Source organism: Mastigoproctus giganteus, chromosome 13 (genome assembly GCF_048544385.1).
Source record: "Mastigoproctus giganteus isolate SK-2022 chromosome 13, ASM4854438v1, whole genome shotgun sequence".
NCBI classification, from domain to species: domain Eukaryota; kingdom Metazoa; phylum Arthropoda; class Arachnida; order Uropygi; family Thelyphonidae; genus Mastigoproctus; species Mastigoproctus giganteus.
Window position 1 is genome coordinate 163,998,319 of NC_143587.1, and position 17,545 is coordinate 164,015,863.

At 35.9% G+C, this 17,545-nt stretch overlaps 1 protein-coding gene across 1 annotated transcript in view; it reads left to right on the forward strand.

Annotated features, from left to right (window-relative positions):
- LOC150076571 (heat shock 70 kDa protein 14-like) overlaps positions 1–17,545 on the forward strand; it is a 231,739-nt gene that overhangs the window by 68,606 nt on the left and 145,588 nt on the right. The window contains exon 4 of the mRNA XM_090387461.1: positions 7,239–7,341. Within this exon, the coding sequence (XP_090243587.1) occupies positions 7,239–7,341 (103 nt within the window). The remainder of the gene's footprint in view (positions 1–7,238; positions 7,342–17,545) is intronic.

Genomic DNA, 17,545 nt, shown 5'->3' on the forward strand with positions numbered 1-17,545 from the left:
ATTTAGCTCCCCATTAAGGTTTAATAAACATCTGGCATTCCTTCATGTATGAATGTAGATACAAAATACCTATTCAGTTTGTCAGCAATCTGAGCAGGATCATCAATAGATAAACCATTGAAATCAAGTGGACCAAGTGATTCAGCCCCTTCCTTTTAGCATTAGCAAAGGCACATGATGCAAGAAAGCTGTATACAGTACTCAAGGTGTGGCCTGACCATTGCCACACAAGGAAATAATCGCCTCCTTATCCCTGCTAGAAAAATTCCTGTATGTCATTGACAAGACACCATGAGCTACTCTTGCAGCCCGTCTGCACTGCTCAGAGAACTTCATATCTGCCTGCACAATTACCCACAGGTCCTTTTCATTCTCTACCACTGTCAATGTTGATACGTTGATACCACAGTGTTGCTCTGGGGTTGCTGTTTCCCATATGTAGTACTTTACATTTGTCAATGTTAAACTTCATTTGCCACCTCTCAGCCCATCTGCTCAACTTTTTCAGATCCTGTTGCAGCAGCATAGCATCAGTAGTGTCCTTAACAACCCTGCCAACCTTTGTATCGTCTGCAAACTTGGACATTAAGCTTGATATACCATCATCACCAACCTTTGTATCGTCTGCAAACTTGGACATTAAGCTTGATATACCATCATCAGTATCATTTATAAATACAGAAAACAATAATGGACCCAACACTGAACTCTGAGGTACTCCACTAATAACATTAGTCCACGATGAGCAGTGTCCATTGATTACCACTCTCTGTCTTCTCCCCCTCAACCATCCCTTTATCCATAGCAGCAATTGGCCTCCAATGCCACACTGCTCCAATTTGTGCAGCAGTCTTTCATGTGCAACAGTATCAAAGGCTTTTCTAAGATCCAAATATATGATATCAAAGCTATTCTTTGCATCCAGTTCCTTTGTGACTACATCATAGTATCCAGTCAAATTGGTCAGACAAGACTTCCCCTTAAGAAACCCATGCTGTGTCCGAGCTGTAACTGAAGTCATGTCTAGATGATCCTGCAATGCTTCTTTAACCAGTGCCTCCATTAATTTCCTTGGAACAAAAGTTAAACTAACAAGTCATTAATTACCTGTGTCTCCCTTTGATTCTCCTTTGTGGATTGGGGTCATATTTGCACATCTCCAGTCCATGGCTACCTCCCCTGAGTCCAGGGAAGCTTTCATAATTATGGCAAAGGGTTTGCTTACTTCCTTTGCTGCCTCCTTTAATGTAACTGGATAGATCCATCCACCCCAGGTGCCTTTCTTGTGTTTATCATTAAGAATTTCTCCTCCACTTTATTCTCAGTTATTACAAGATTATATAGCTTACCAGAGTTGAATACACCTCTGGCATTCCCCTCCCTGAATATTTCCTCATGTGTGAATGTAGATGCAAAATATTCATTTCGTTTGTTAGCTACCTGAGCAGGATCATGAACAGTTGAACCATCGGTATCAAGTGGATCAATCTGATTCATCCCCTTCCTTCTAGAGTTTACATAAGTAAAGAACTCCTTGCTGTTCTTCTTTGCATTCTTTGCCAAAGATTTGTCATAATCTGCCTTTGCCTGCCTAACCTCCTTTGTAACTTGGTTACGGAGCAGCTTATATCTATCACATGTTAATTTATATATATCCCATGCATTTTTCTTCTCTGTCACATGTCTAATTAGTTAATTAGACATGTGACAGAGAAGACACCTATTGTAGACACTAATTGACACCTATTGTAGACACTGTCGCCGGTAAACCATGGTTAGCATGGTCACTAGGAGCAGCCTGCGGCTATGCAGCCCTATTTTCACCAGGGTTCTATGTACTGTGTTGTGACACATTACTCCCGTCACCAGCATTCCAATTAAGAGCGAGTTGCACCACAGTCACCCTTCTGTTGGCACATATTATCCGTGAGAGCCTTCCCTCACCTGAAGCATTGATGAGCTGTGGTTGTCCAACACCTCGCTGGCGGGTTGTGGGTTCCCCTCTTCACACCACTTTCAGTAGGTACTAACCACGCCTGACCGTGAGCACCCTTTACTAATGAGTGATCTAAAATCCAAGTATGATTTAAAAATTATTTTTTGCAGCCAGTTCCTTTGTGACCACGTTGTAGTATCCAATCAAATTGTCGGACCAGATTTCCCCTTAACAAACCTTTGCTCCGTCTGAAGTATAACTGCAGCCCTGTCTAGATCCTGCTTTCTTTTTTAACCAGTCATTCCATTATTTTCCCTGGAATAGAAATTATACTAACAGGTCTGTAATTACTCGTGTCACCCTTTGATCCCCCTTTGTGAATTAGGGATACAGTTACACATCTCTTAGTCTGCGGTGATCTCTGCCTCAATCCAAGGATACTCTCATAATTATGGCTAACAGTTGCCTTACTTACTTTGCTGCTTCCCTTAATATAATTGGATAGATCTCATTCTCCCCAGTGTCCTTTCTTATGTTTAATTTCAGCAATTTATCTTCCTGTTACAGTTTGATAAACTTCAGAAGCAAAGGAAGTGTCTGAACCACTAACAATTTCTGCCACATATAAATGAGAACAAATACTCAGAGGAAGAAATTCTACAGTATTATTTAACATACATATTCTTTGTACTTTGGACTAAACTTCAGCCCCACATATTTGCTGTGTTACTCATACCACCAACCTTGAGAATGTGGCTAGTCAGGAAAATTGAATGTATGCCTTTTGCTTCTTATTAGTGACCTAATATCAATAGAAAATTTTAAAACTTACGAAATTTTAAATATATTAATAGTCTTCTGAATGAACTGAGCATTGAACACAATCCTAATGAACTGGGCACTGAATGCAATCTTAGGTATTTATTGATACCTCAAAATTAAGTTCAAAAGCAGTTTTACTGCACAATGGAAATGCATACCAGTCAGTTCCACCATTCATGTTATTGGATTGAAAAACTGATATGAAGGGTGCCTCCGTAGCCAGGTGGCCAGGAGCAGGGCCTCAAATAAAGGAACTCCTGAAAGATGATGCTGAAACAAAGTTGCAGGACACTAAACTAGTTGCTTGGCAGTCATTTAAAGAATTTGTGTATGGATTTCTTGGGAAAAGGAAAGAAAATAATTATGAATCTCCATTGTCAACTTTACTGGAATGTTATGAAGATCAGTAGTAGAAGTGGCAAATGGTGTAAGAAAACAAGCTAATATAGCATAAGCAAAAAAAACAAAAAAAAACCCCACACTTCACCCATCCCTACCTTCCAAGAATTTGTCTAGTTCTCCTTTGAATTTATTCAACCATCCACTTCCACAACAATATTCTGTAGCTCACCCTGATGACTGTCGTTAACTACCCTGCCAACCTTTGTATCATCTGCAAACTTAGACATGATATAATCAATCACCCACTGATTGAAGGCAAAATTTTGCACATCTCTCCTGCAACCATCCTTCCTCAACTTGAATTCATATCTTCCCCCCCTCCCCGGTGTGTAGTGTAGTCTTCAGCAAGAGGAACAATCCCATCAGCATTGAGGTTGCTCAAACCATTCAATGGTTTAAACACCTCAATCAGAACTCCCCGCTGATGTCTAATCTTGAAATGCTCCAGTTTGGCCGAATTGAAGCCTTTCTAAGGAAGAGCATCCTTTCATTCCCTTTGCTAATCTGGTTGCTCTTCTGTACATCAGTTCCAGCAGATCTACATCCTTCCTAAAGTGAAGCATCCAGACCTGTATAGAGTATACCCAAGATGAGGCTTAACCACGGCCTCATACAAAGGGATAATCATCTCCTTATCTCTACTAGCAAAGTTTTTGTATATCATTGACAAAACACCAAGTGCTGTCCTGGAAGCATGGCTGCACTGCTCAGAGAATTTCATGTGTGAATGCACAATTACTCCCAGGTCTTTTTCATTATCCACTACTCTGAGCATAGTATCACACAGTTCATATGCTATTCTAGGGTTACTGCTATCCATGTGCAGTACCTTGCATTTGTCAATGTTAAACTTCAGCTGCCATTTCTCAGCCTGTCGACCCTGATGATTGTCATTAACCACCATGCCAACCTCTGTATCATCTGCAAATTTAGACATTAAACCTGATGTACCTTCATCAATATCATTGATAAATATTGAAAACAACAATGGACCCAGCACTGAACCCTGAGGAACTCCACTGATAACATTAGTCCATGAAAAGCAGTGCCCATTGATAACCACTCTGTCTTCTACTTAACCATCCCTTTATCCATAGCAGTAACTAATCCTTAATGCCATATTGCTCCAGTTTGTACAGCAGTCTTTTATGTGCAACAGTATCAAAAGCTTTTCTGAAATCCAAGTATATGATGTCAAAATTATTTTTCGCATCCTGTTCCTTGGTCATTGCATCATACTAACCTATCAGATTGGTTAGATTGGATATGGGGTATCAAATATCTCTAATTAATTTTTTTTTTCATTTCCATCTCAGTTTCCCCCCCCCCTTAAAATGTGTGAAATGTAAACAATGTGCAAGGGGCATGCTTTCTTCAGGACTTATCCACGATGGGAAAGCCATACCAAGGTCTTCAATGTTCTTGCTTATACTCCGACACAACCACCAGGTCAGTAGAGTTTACAATAAATCAATCGATACAAATGTTAATCGTATTTAGCAGTCATGGGCTTGAACCCTGGTCCACCCAGAGTGTGTATGTTACTGCACTCACGCTCCTGACCACTCAGCTACGTCATTACTGCTGATTTTTTTAGAAGGTAAACAGAATACAGTATAAGAGAAACTGAGTGAAAAACAATTCTAAGAAAATAGGATGTGTAGTACAGTTTGTTTCATTCAAGTATTTTATAATGAATAAGCTTCATTTTTTTAGATAGCATGGGTATCTTATTGTATGATACAGTGCATTCTGGTTATATGGGCCACCGGTTAATCAGGGCAGCCGTTTATTTGGGGCAAATCTTAAAAAACAGAACCCAATCGAGAAAATAGCCAGGGTTTACTTTGCTTAATTGGGATAACGTGCCGTTTAATAGGAGCAGGAGACCGCATCACTGGAGATTACCTTTGTTGTACTAAGTGGTTCGGTCGGATTCCTTGAGGTCACAACCATAAAACAATTAGCAGTCACCTGTTTATTGGTCTTTTCAGTTAGTGCAATCTATCGTAGATGGATAGAAAAACTCGATCTTATTGAATTACAGACAGCTGGAATTCTGTGGGTTATTATGGTGAAATGTGTTTACACTTCCATGAAATCTTCAATCATATAAAAAATTAATTTTCAGAATCTTCTCTTCATTCCTATTTTTAAAGCTTCGTAACTTGTTACTCCATTCTCACTTGCACGTATCGTGTTACTTGCAATTTGTGTGTGCCGTGTTCTTTGTTATTGGTTGCTTATCTTTTTACTGTTTTAAATTTTAACCCCCACCCAGTGAATAGAAATGTCAACTAGTTAGTATGTACATATTACAATACATATTAATTATTCCAATTACCACCTACATTCTTCCGATTTTCAAGTATCATTTAATTTTTTTAATTGGTAAGGTAATAAAGGGTAAATTTGTGGATAATATTCCTCCTATTTTCGCTAATTAGAATCGATTTTTAATAGAATTAAAATTCAATTCATAAACGTGATCAAAATGACCGGCACTTACTACACATCGTATAGTGAACAATACTTTACTCTGTTGAGTCCATTGTAACATGATTTGATTGTGCAGTGAACCAATTGTAAAGCAGAGGTCCATTGTATTTTTAACTATTTACATGAAACTTCAGATAATTGGGGCAGCCGCTTAATTGGACCAAAATGCACTAGTCCCGATGTGTCCCAAATTGACTGTATTTGAAATTGATTGTTTGTTAAGTTACTAAAATTTTATGTCTTTTAATGGACACATGATAGAGACATATTTTTGGGATCATTGGATCACTTTCCTTTAGGATCTGCAACTTTTTACTGTGAAGGCGTGATTTTTTTTATTTTATTTTTTATTTTTTTTGACCAGTATAATTTTTATTTATTTGTAAATGTGACTAATATATTTAAATATATATACGGTATATAAAAAGAATATTTGCATCCAAAGTCAGATGAGGCAGGAAGGATTTACAGGGATGAAAAACTCCAGACAAAAGTTGCTGCATGTATTGCAGTTTTTGAATTTACACTCCAAAATGTTTACCATAAGAACAGAAAAGTAAGTGGAGACATTAATGAACCTAACTACATCAACAGAGAATTTGTTAACCAAAGACAAACCAGAATGTGGAAAATATTCAGTGTAATTTTTTTTAAATTGTATGAAGTTGGGAGGAATTTTTATTTAGTGTGTGTTTGTCACTAATAGGATTTGAATTGCTTAGTTAATGCAATAGTCATATGGTACATTGAAAAGGTTAATCTGCCATTTATTTAAAAAATTAGACACTATTTTGTCAGCCTGTTTACAGGTCCATCAGCAGATGATCTCTTTTAAAGAAATGCTTGGTTAACCTTTAGATGATGTTTAAAAGAAATGCAGTAACAGGGAAACTTGTTCTGAAGGCAAAATTTGTTCTGCTAAAACACATGAAAGGAGAAAACAGTCCTAGCTTCACATAACTCGATGAAAATTTTTGCATAGTAAATGTGACTAATACATTTAAATATATAAAAAGAATATTTGCATCAAGTCCGGATAAGGCAAGAAGGATTTACAGGGATGAAAAACTCCAGACAAAAATTGCTACATGTATTGCATTTTTTGAAATTTACACTCCAAAATGCATTTATAAACACTGAAACCTAATGTGAAACCACAAGAGATTTTAAAATATATTTTCATTATGAAATAAGGTGTGTTTCCTAATTGCACTTAAAGTACAATAATAAATATTTTTTTTTTACTTCCCAAAATTTTATTTCTTTTCTTTTTTTTAAAAAACTTCAACTGTAGCTGTGTGTTATAAGATAACTGACTTTTAGGCCATGCTATTCTGCAAGGTGAGGTATTTTTTACTCTTTGCTCATTTATAGGCTGCTTTGCTGCTTTCACATAACTGCTCTTAAGTGCTTTTGAGTGGTATTGAAAGTCATTTCCTTCTCGATAGCTGTATTTTTTATATGAAAATTTCATTAATCACTAGGTTGTTTAAAGCTACTATTTAAACATTAAATATCTGTGCAGTTTATTTTTAAATAATTAGATGATTATAACTAAATAATTAGAAATTTTTTTTAGATAATTCAAGAGGATGGGTTTAAATATGAAGTAGAACAATGTGGAAAAATACGTTATTATTCTCCTATAGAAGTTTTGGTGTTTATTTTTCAAACTATGAAAGGTAAGAAAAGGAAAACTATGACCTAAATACTGATTTGTGTGTATAGTAAAGTCTTGTTATGGTATTTTCAAAGGGATTAGAGCAAATAGTACTATAACCAGTAAAGAGGATAAATTACATTTTTTGGGGACTGTTTTTCATATTTCTTCAGTATTCGGTTTTTTTTTTTTTTTTTCTTTTTTTTTTTATTGTGCTGTTTTTGAAGCAATGATCAATATGTAAACTGGGAACATGTATGCAGGCATTTTAAGGAGTGCTATAGATGTTAAAAAAATCCTTGTTACTTCATAGGATTGACCACGGAACCAGAAAAAAGGAATAAAGTATGAGAACACTGTAAGCAGGAGTTTACTGTATATAAATTTCAATTTTTCAAACTTTGTTAATATACACTTATTGTGAACGGTTAGCATGGACAGAAAAGCATTAACATTGTCGTGTCTATGCTAAAATCAAGATGAAAAAGCAGTTTATTTTTTAAATGTATTTTATTGCTGGTAACAGGTGTATTTATTTTATTTTTATTTATTTTGAATCTGACAAAACAAATATTTGGATAATTATCTGTTATCAGTACATATAGGTTAGTGCAAAAGCATTTCAACGTAACCATCTACCAAAGTAGTTAAATTAATTAATTAAATTGGCATCGTTTTGGTTATATCTCATATTGTGGATGCCTTCAGAACGAGTTGCTGTGGTATTGTACTACCTCAAATAAGTAACACTTCACCATTGGAGAAGACTACTGTTACTTAATCTCAGCGGATACCACCACCCAGGTGGCACTATTTCAAAGCTTGTTGGCTTCTCCTCAGTGGGTGGGCAGGTATCCTGGTGTTACAATAGTGACAACTCAGTTATGAAGCATAACTTCACAATATGAGAGATGCCTGATGGTGTGCAGTGATATAGACCAGGGGGTGGCCAACTTAATTTGTGATGCAATCTACTTTTTTTCCTTCAAAATGTGCCACGATCTACCATCTCAAGAATTTCGTTGCACATGGTTAAAAAAGTTAATCAACACATATTGAAAAATGTTGTTTATAAATTTTAAAATTAAATACAATTCAGAATTCTTATTTTAAATTCATACGTATTTAAATTTTTAATTTATGTAAAGTTTGTGTCTTAATGTCATCTGCCAAGCTTTCAAAATCGGGGATATACTGTGATAAGGTGAACTGTAAAGAATCTTCTGTATGCAAGTCTGTAAGAGTAGAGCAATTCTTCATATTTTTTTGTTTCAAATACGAAAATGCTGATTCACAGATATGTGGAACCAAAACAGGAATTTAAAAGTTACTGCATTTATTTACACAGTTGGGTACTTTTCTCGGCAAACATATTTCCAAAAGTCTTTTTCTGATGATCTGGCTTTTATGAAGATATCATTTCACAATGTGATAATTTCATTTTCAAGTAATATTTTCTCCGAGTGAAAAATCTCAGTGATTTTGTTCTGCAATTTGTTTCATATCTAAGTTGACATTAAATGGATAAGAAATATATTGAACAATGTCTTCAATTGTTTTAAAATCATTGAATCTGGTTTCAAAATCATCCATAACTTTCTCAATTTCAGAAACATATTTCTCACTATTAAATTCAAAAACAGGATATTTTTGCAAATGATCTTGCATATTTGCAAAATGATTGAATTTTTTTTCTCTGAGCTCTTTAGCCATTGTCAAAAATTGATATTTATATGTAGAAATAGTACTAATCGTGTTACCCACATTTTTATTTTTTCCTTGTAATTCCAAATTCAGATCACTTAATTTACTGGTAAAATCTGCCAAAAAAGCCAGATCACACAACCACTCTGTATCTTGTAGCTGCTGATAATCATCTCCCCTTTGATCAACAAATTTTTTAAATTTCATTCAGCAAATTTCGAAATCTCTGTAAAAAATTACTCTGACTCAGCTACCTCACATCTGTGTGTAATATCAGATCTGGTTCATTTTCATCGAGGTGCATTTTGAAAAGTCTCCTTTGAAGAGATTGTCTTCTGATGGAATTCATGATTTTGAAAGCTATGTCCATAACACTTTTAGTATTTAATCTTTTGCTGGCTAACACTTGTTGGTGGATGATACTCAAAAAATATGGGAATTCATCATCCTTTTGGTACAATGTGATGAATCCGTTAAGATGCCATGTCATTGCTTTAGCTCCATCTGTTGTTATTGATACAAGCTTAAATAGTGGTAGCTTAATTTTTTCAATAAAATTTTTTAATGCGTTAAATATATCAACACCTCTAGTTCTTTCTTTTAACGAAACCATACCCAGCAGTTCTTCTCTGATGTGTATGGTTTTAGTGTTAGAATCAAAAAAACCATACGAACAAAAACGAGCAATTGAGCTGTATTGCTGACATCTGGAAATTCATCCAGTTGTAAAGAAAAGGATACACAATGAGTACGCAATTGTTCGCTCACATTTTTACTCATTTTTTCGATGTGCTACATCAAAGTATTTTGAGATAATTGCAGATCTTGAAGAGCACTTTTAATTTCATTTTTGTTCTTACAGTTTTCAAAAAGAGAATCTTATTTCTAAAAATGCATCTTTGATGAATTGACCATCAGAAAATTCATTTGCACATATCACAAATGATGTTTTCTGCACTGTATTGTTACCATAGCCATCTTCTTGCAAAAAAATGGTTTCCTTTTTTTTTTTTTTTTTTGAAACAATGACTCACTTTAAATGATGCTACAGAGTGCATTGAAGTGGGTGCCTCCGCAGCCAAGTGGGCAGGAGCAGCAGTGCATAGCAAACGCTTCTTGATTAGACTGGGGTTCGAGCCCGTGACCACCAAATACAGAGGATTCGGAAAGGTCAGGGAATGACCACCGCATATCCCAGAAGCAGTATGGCCTTAGTTACTAATGCTCCTAAAAAAAAAACAAATAACAAAAATAAATAGCATTGAATTGCCATTCTAAATTTCCTTTTTTGGGTATAGCCACGGAAGCATTGAAAACATGTTTCTTTTATCATTACAAAAAAGTATTCCAGTTCCCACTCTTGATTGAAATTGATACGTTTTACTCTTTTTCATAGTATTCATTTTAAATCAAAGGGTATTAAATTAACGTATAAGTACTGTCCAGTTATTAATATTAAGTATGCCAAATAAGAATTCGACATATGCTCTCCACAATGTAACTTCGCAAATTTTCACTAGACAAGCCTAGTGGCTGTGCAGCAACAAAAGTAGTCACGTAGTTCAATGGATTTTAATAAGCTTATACAGTGGGGTGCATAATAATAATAACAACATTTAGATTTTGACTAATCTATTTTTTATATATATTTAAAATTCGTTGTGATCGACTGAAATTAAAGCCGCGATCAACTGGTAGATCACGATTGATTTGTTGGCCACCCTTGATATAGACTATAAAATATTTAAGGGCAAAGGCCTCATGCTACAAGGTAGAATGACTAACATAAAGGTTAGTGCAAAAGCATCATTTTAACTTAACCATCTATCAAAGTAGTTAAATTAATTAATTAAATTGCCATCGTTTTGGTTATATCTCATATTGTGAATGCCTTCAGAACGCTTTGCCATGGTATTCTACTACCCCAAATAAGTAACACTTCACGGGTGGAGAAGACTACTGTTACTTATTACTTATACAAATTTGCCTGAGCTTGATCCAATTGAAGTGTAGGATGTTTTGGAACGGAAAGTGAGGCATATGGACGTGCTTTGTTATCTTTTCCGACACCGTAGAAAGTCCTGCAGTTCCCTACAAATGTCTTCAGACATCTAGTGGAGTCAATCCCTAGGCAGATAGTAGCTGCTATCTATGCAAATGTTGGTCCAACCAAGTATTGGGTAGGCAGTCATAAGTCAGTGATTACTCATGTACACAGTGTCCCGATTGGAAAATGAGACTGATTTTGTGAGACTAGTGCTCTTGCTGCCATCTGCTAGATGTAAACGTGAAATGAAAGAGTGGTTCTTCCTCAAGCACCGCACTCAAGGTCAGCGTAAATTAATGCTATTTCAGAACATAGTATTAACTGAACTGCACATCTCACGTCTGTGTTGTGGAGGGACAATGGAACAAAGCAAACATCAAGTTTTATGTTCGACTGGGAAAAGTGCCACAGAAATGTTTGATGAAGCAAGTGTATAGAGGAATTTCCTGTCTTGTGTACATGTGTTTGAGTGGCATTAACGTTTCACCCATAGACTATGAACATCCAGCAAAAATGGTTTGAATGTCAGAATTAATTGAAAAGATGTGGGAAATCATTACCAATAACTGATATGCATTTCCTCTGAATGATTTTTTTTGCATGTTAACCATTTGACGAATAATAACCGAGGATTTGAAAAAGACAAAGTCTATGCAATTTGTTCCATATTCGTTAACAGGCGGTCAACAGCCTGAGTTAACACTGGAGAGAACTCATTGAGGCTGCTGAAAGCAATCCCAACTTCCTGAATTTGATTAGTACAGGTGACAGACATTGTGTTTTCAGTATGAACCTGTCACAAAGTGCAGATTGGAAGACAACGAACTCTCCCAAAGCCAAAAATAGTTTGTCAAGAAAGGTCAAAAATCAAAACCATGTTCATCATTTTCTATGATAGCAAGGGAATTGTGCGCAAATAATTCATGCCCAATGGGCAAAATGTTATTACCACCTACTGTCTGGATGTTTTAAAACATTTGTTGCAGATAATCCATCATGTGCCATCTCAGTATAGAAAAGATGGTAGTTGATTACTCTTGAACGATAATACACAAGCTACAAGGTTCTCATTGTTTGGGACGTTTTGAGTAGCAAAAAAGTCTGCGTACTTCTTGCAACCACCCTATTCACCAAACTTAGCCCTATGCAGCTTCTTTTTGTTCCCGTAGCTCAAGGCACCACTGAAAGGCTGTTATTTAGCATTACATTTGTAGAGGCACATGATGTGAGAAAGCACACTTATACAGCATCAGCCAAAAAAAAAAAAATTTCCCATTTCTCCTCTCCTTTCTCTCCAAAAAGTTCATATATTCTTCCTTGAAGTTATTTATGCTATCAACTTCCACAACACATGGTAGTTTGTTCCAGCTGCCCACTGACTAAAGGCAAATTTCTGCACATCTATTCTACAACTTTCTTTCCTCAATTTGATTTTATGTCCCGCAGGTGCTTAATCTGATCAAGAGGAAGAATCCCATCAACAATGAGCTTGCTGAAACCATTCAAGACCTTATACACCTCAGTCAGATCACCTCGCAGGTGCCTAGTCTCCAGACACTGCAATTTGCAGAATTTAAACCTTTCTTCGTAAGAGCAATCCTTTTTTTCCATTCACCAATCTTGTTTCCCTTCTTTGTACTTGTTCCAGCAGCTCTACATCCTTCCTAAATTGAGGCTTCCGGACTTGTATGCAGTACTCAAGGTGTGGGCTGACCATTGCCTTATACAAGGGATAATCACCTCGTTATCCCTGCTAGCAAAATTCCTCTATATCATTGACAAGACCCAATTTGCTGCTCGTGAAGCCCATCTGCACTGCTCAGAAAACTTCATATCTTACTGCACAATTACCCCCAGGTCTTTTTCATTCTCCCCTACCCTGAGTGTAGTACTCCACAGTTGGTATGTTACTCTTGGGTTACTTCTACCCAGTGCTTTTTTTGTGACTGTTACGCAACGGTACGGCGTACAGGCACCTTTATTAACAGTGACGTGTGGCATTTGGATGCAATACATTTCGAAATTTGAAATACATTATTCAGTAAATTTTTTTCATGTGTTTATACTGTTCAAATAAGCTTAAAGTTGTTTAACTAAATTTGCATTTTTCACTCACTATTGTTAAGATATTTTCTATATAAAACGTTATAACCATTTTTAGAATTTTAAATTACTCAGGCGGACCTCTTTTTAACGAACTCCTTTATAGCAATTTTTTCAAATTCCCTTTGGAAATTATATTTAAAATAGTTTCGGTTGAGTGAAGAAAATTTTTATATAACGCATTAGAGAACTCGTACGCACTTCTGGCCTTTAGGGAATTTAGGCAATTAATGCTGCTGCTTGAATTAAGAGAGCTAAAGAGATGACCATCTGTCCCACATACTGAGAAGTTGTGCTGAGAAAGGGATGTTCCTGATGCGGACAACGGGCTCTGGTCAACCCTCTACTTTAAGTGCCCTGTTCAAGAATTAGGAGAGAGTGGTTTTCTTTAATTCTGACAAATAATCAACTGTTGATTTGCGGAAGTGCGTTATCCACATTTTTCGTAATTTTTTCCTATCTCTGTTTACGTGGTCACAGTATCTGAATGGCTGCGACATTTTGGATAGTTTCAATGACTAGAGAAGGAATGTGAGGATAACAAAGGTATTAAACCTTCTAAACATGAAACGTTGGCAGCTTTTGAAACTTTTTCATGGTCTGCGGTGTGAAGAAAACATTCCTGAAAATACAAGGTATGTTAAAACAAATGCACATATTTCTTAAATGATCAATGTACATACAGTAAATCCGGTGTACAACAAAAGACAACCAAATATTTTGCAAAATAATTCTTAAGTGTACTAATATTGTGCGTCATGTATCTTCGAAAAAAAATTGTATCTTATTTATTTATTTATTTTTTTTTGTCCTCTCATTTTCCCATTATTATATGAGGGTCAGCATTTTTATTGTTTTTGGCATGCAATTTTTATGGCTGGATGCCCTTCCTGATGCCAACCCTCGCCCTTTATTTGGGCTGGGGATATGCGGTGGTCATTCCCTGACCTTCCGCATCCTCCATATTTAGTGGTCACAGGCTCGAACCGCGGTCTAATCAAGAAGTGTGTGCAATGCACTACTGCTCCTGGCTACTGAGGTGCCCGTATCTTAATATGTTACGTATTAATAAATTGTTTTGAAATGCTAGAAATTTTATTTATTCTCACTTATTTCTGATTTATCTATCATCTTTTACTGTATTTCTGAATGTTGAATTACAGTATTTTTCAGTGTTGAAAAGGTCATATTTATTTATAACGAAATTGTTGTTTAACGAATTTTTCACAAGCAAACAATCAATCAAGTTCATTATATAGAGCTCCGACTGTAGATTTATTTTATTAGAACTTATCCCACTTTCACAGGTGTTCTTTTCAGCTAAGAATTAATATCCATTTTGGTAACTCGTGTACCTTTTTCTTGACTCCTCCTCCTTTGGAAATGGCATTTCCAAAGGAGGAGGAGTCAAGAAAAACTAGTTGGTTCCCCACTAGTTTTTCTGCGGCTTTTGTTACAATATAAAATGTGAGTGTTGACTTAACTACAGAGACTGTGTCAAAGACTGTTTTTGTTCCTAATGGTATCAGCCTGCAACAGCAAGGGATGACTGGCTAAGTTGCTGGACTGTTGATCAAAAAAGACTTGTGTGCAAAGTATAATTGGCTAAATTATCAAAATAAGAGACTTAGTTGTGCATTATGTAAACAAATTGGAACTCTTGGAGTGGTAAAAGATGATTTCTAAGGAATGGGCAAATAATGAAGTTACCTATTTTGGCGAAAGCAGACAGCAGCAGCTACTGTCTTTAAGAAAGAAAATTTTCGTTCACAAGAAAACAATGGGACATAAAGCTGCTTGCAGAAGCTGAGAAAGAGCCCCTTGAAAATCTGTGTTTAAAGAGTTATCTCACAAAAGATTAATAACAGCAAAAATTTTTCACACCACATATAAAGTGGCCAGAGAAAATCAGTTTTTTTAATAATTTTGAATCAGAGATTGACCTACAAGAATTAAATGAGATTGACATGGTCGTATTCTTCATTGAACTAATGCTTGCATTAACATCTTGAACCATGTTAGTGATGAAATAAGAAAAAAATTGGCTAATAAAATCATTGTCAAACAGCAAAATTTCATTGATAATTGATTTGACCATGGTGAGTAAGAAATCCGCTTTAATCGTTTACATTCAAATTTGTATATTTGACAGTGGAATGAGGTCCCTGTAAATTTGTTTCTGGACTTGATCAAACTCGAAAATATTACTGCAAAAGGGATATTTGATTGTCTTCAGTCATACGGTATGACGGAAAACTATTTAAAAACTCACTTAGTTTGTCATAAGGCGCCTCCGTAGCCAGGTGGGAAGGAGCCGCAGTGCTTAGCACACGCTTCTTGATTAGGCCCGGGGGTTCGAGCCCGTCACCACCAAATACGGCGGATGTGGAAAGGTCAGGGAATGACCACCGCATATCCCGGAGCAGTATGGCCTTAGTTGCTAATGCTCCTAAAAACCAAACAAACAAACAAACAGTTTGTCACATGTGATGGTGCAGCTGTTGTGATGGGTAGTAAAAGTGGCGCTACGAAACTAATGAAAGAAAAATTCCCTTCTTTAATAGTGTGGCATTGGGCTAATCACCAATTAGAACTATCAGTTGGTGATACTGTGAAATCTGTTGCAGGTATCGATAGATTTAAAGCATTTATTGATAAACTTTGTCATGTACAATGCGTCGCCAAAAAATGCCAGAGAATTGAAGGTGTGCGCAAATTCGCTGGATACTGAACTATTAAAAATTGGCAGAATTTTAAACACACAATGGGTGGCATCAAGTTTCTGGTCTTTTTCAGCTGTTTGGAATAACTATGAGATGTTAGTTAATCATTTTCAAGAAGCAAAGAATGACTCGACGCGTGGCCAAAAAGAAAGATGTACATATGAAGGATTACAGAAGAAAATTACAACTACAAACTTTAAAATAAAATTAATAGAATTAGAAATAGAATTAGGTTTAATGTCTGATGCCCTTCAAGAATTATCAGATTTGAGCTTGGACTTGTAGGAGAGCAATATAGATTTGTACAGGGCGAATAAAGAAATAGAAATTGTTGTACAAATTTTTCGGGAAAGACAAACAGTTCAGGGACAGTATTACAGAAATGCTGCCAAAGCTGCCGAAAATATATGATTTCAAGGAGTTCCACTTCGTGGAACAGATTACAGAAATTATTCTCCAATCGATCCAGAAGCTTTCTACAGAACTTTGAAACAATCAGTAGAAAGCAGCTGCTTGATGGCAAAAATGCTAATTTGGCAGCATCAGCCCCGAGTACTTGATAGGAAACATTAGCTCGAAGATATTAACTCTCAAGTGACATTTGGTGAGAATGAAATTAGAAAATTGTCAATTGTATCTGTTTCAGTTAAATGAAACAGATACAATTCTTGAATTTTGGAAATACCCAATTGAAAAGTTTCAGAAAAATTGAAGCATTTGATGAACGCTCTGAGTAGGATACCGATTTCATCAAGTGAATGTGAACGAGGATTTTCACAAATGAATCTGATTGTCAGCCCAACCAGAGCTTTGTTAATGACAAAAACAATTTTTTCTTAAAGTAAGCGGTGGGCTGACACGCTTCGATCCAGCAAAATACGTTGATTCATGGCTGCTTCGGAAATGTCATTTAGCAACAGACACAGAACAGTAAGAAAAGAAGTCGGCATATTGTGTCAGATGAGAACTTATTAAAAATTTGGAATATTCTATAAAACTTTATTATAAAATCATTTTTGCTTATTATTTTTTACTTAGTACTTATTTTTACTGAAACAGAGACAGTTGTAATGGAAAAAGGATTGAATATCCAAATTAAGGAAGTGGAAGTGGAAATAAAAATGGAAAAAAATGGAAAAGCACCAGGCCCAGGTGGAATTAACATGGAGCTGCTTAAATATGGAGGTCGAAAAGTTATAAATCTACTAACTTTGATTGTTCAACAAATTATACGATGGCGAAGAAATACCAGATGAGATCACAATCGGATACATTACATCAATTTTCAAGAAAGGTGACAGAAGACGGTGCTCCCACTATAGGGAAATCTGTGTTATGAGCTCTACTGCTAAACTATTTGGAAAAGTGATAAAATCTAAACTGGAACAAGAGATTGATATTTCTGAGGAACAGTGTGGCTTTTCGACTGGACGCTCATGTATAGCAAATTCACTGTTAAGCAAATTCTGGAAAAATGTCAGGCTACAAACCAAGATGTAGGCATGCTGTTCATAGACTTAGAGAAAGCATATGATAATGTGCCAAGAAATCTTCTGTGGAAGGCTATGAAAAAAATGTCAGTAAGCCAGCCAGCCATTAATTGAAATCATTAGAACAAGAACAGTACATGCTGTATAAAAATTGGTTCA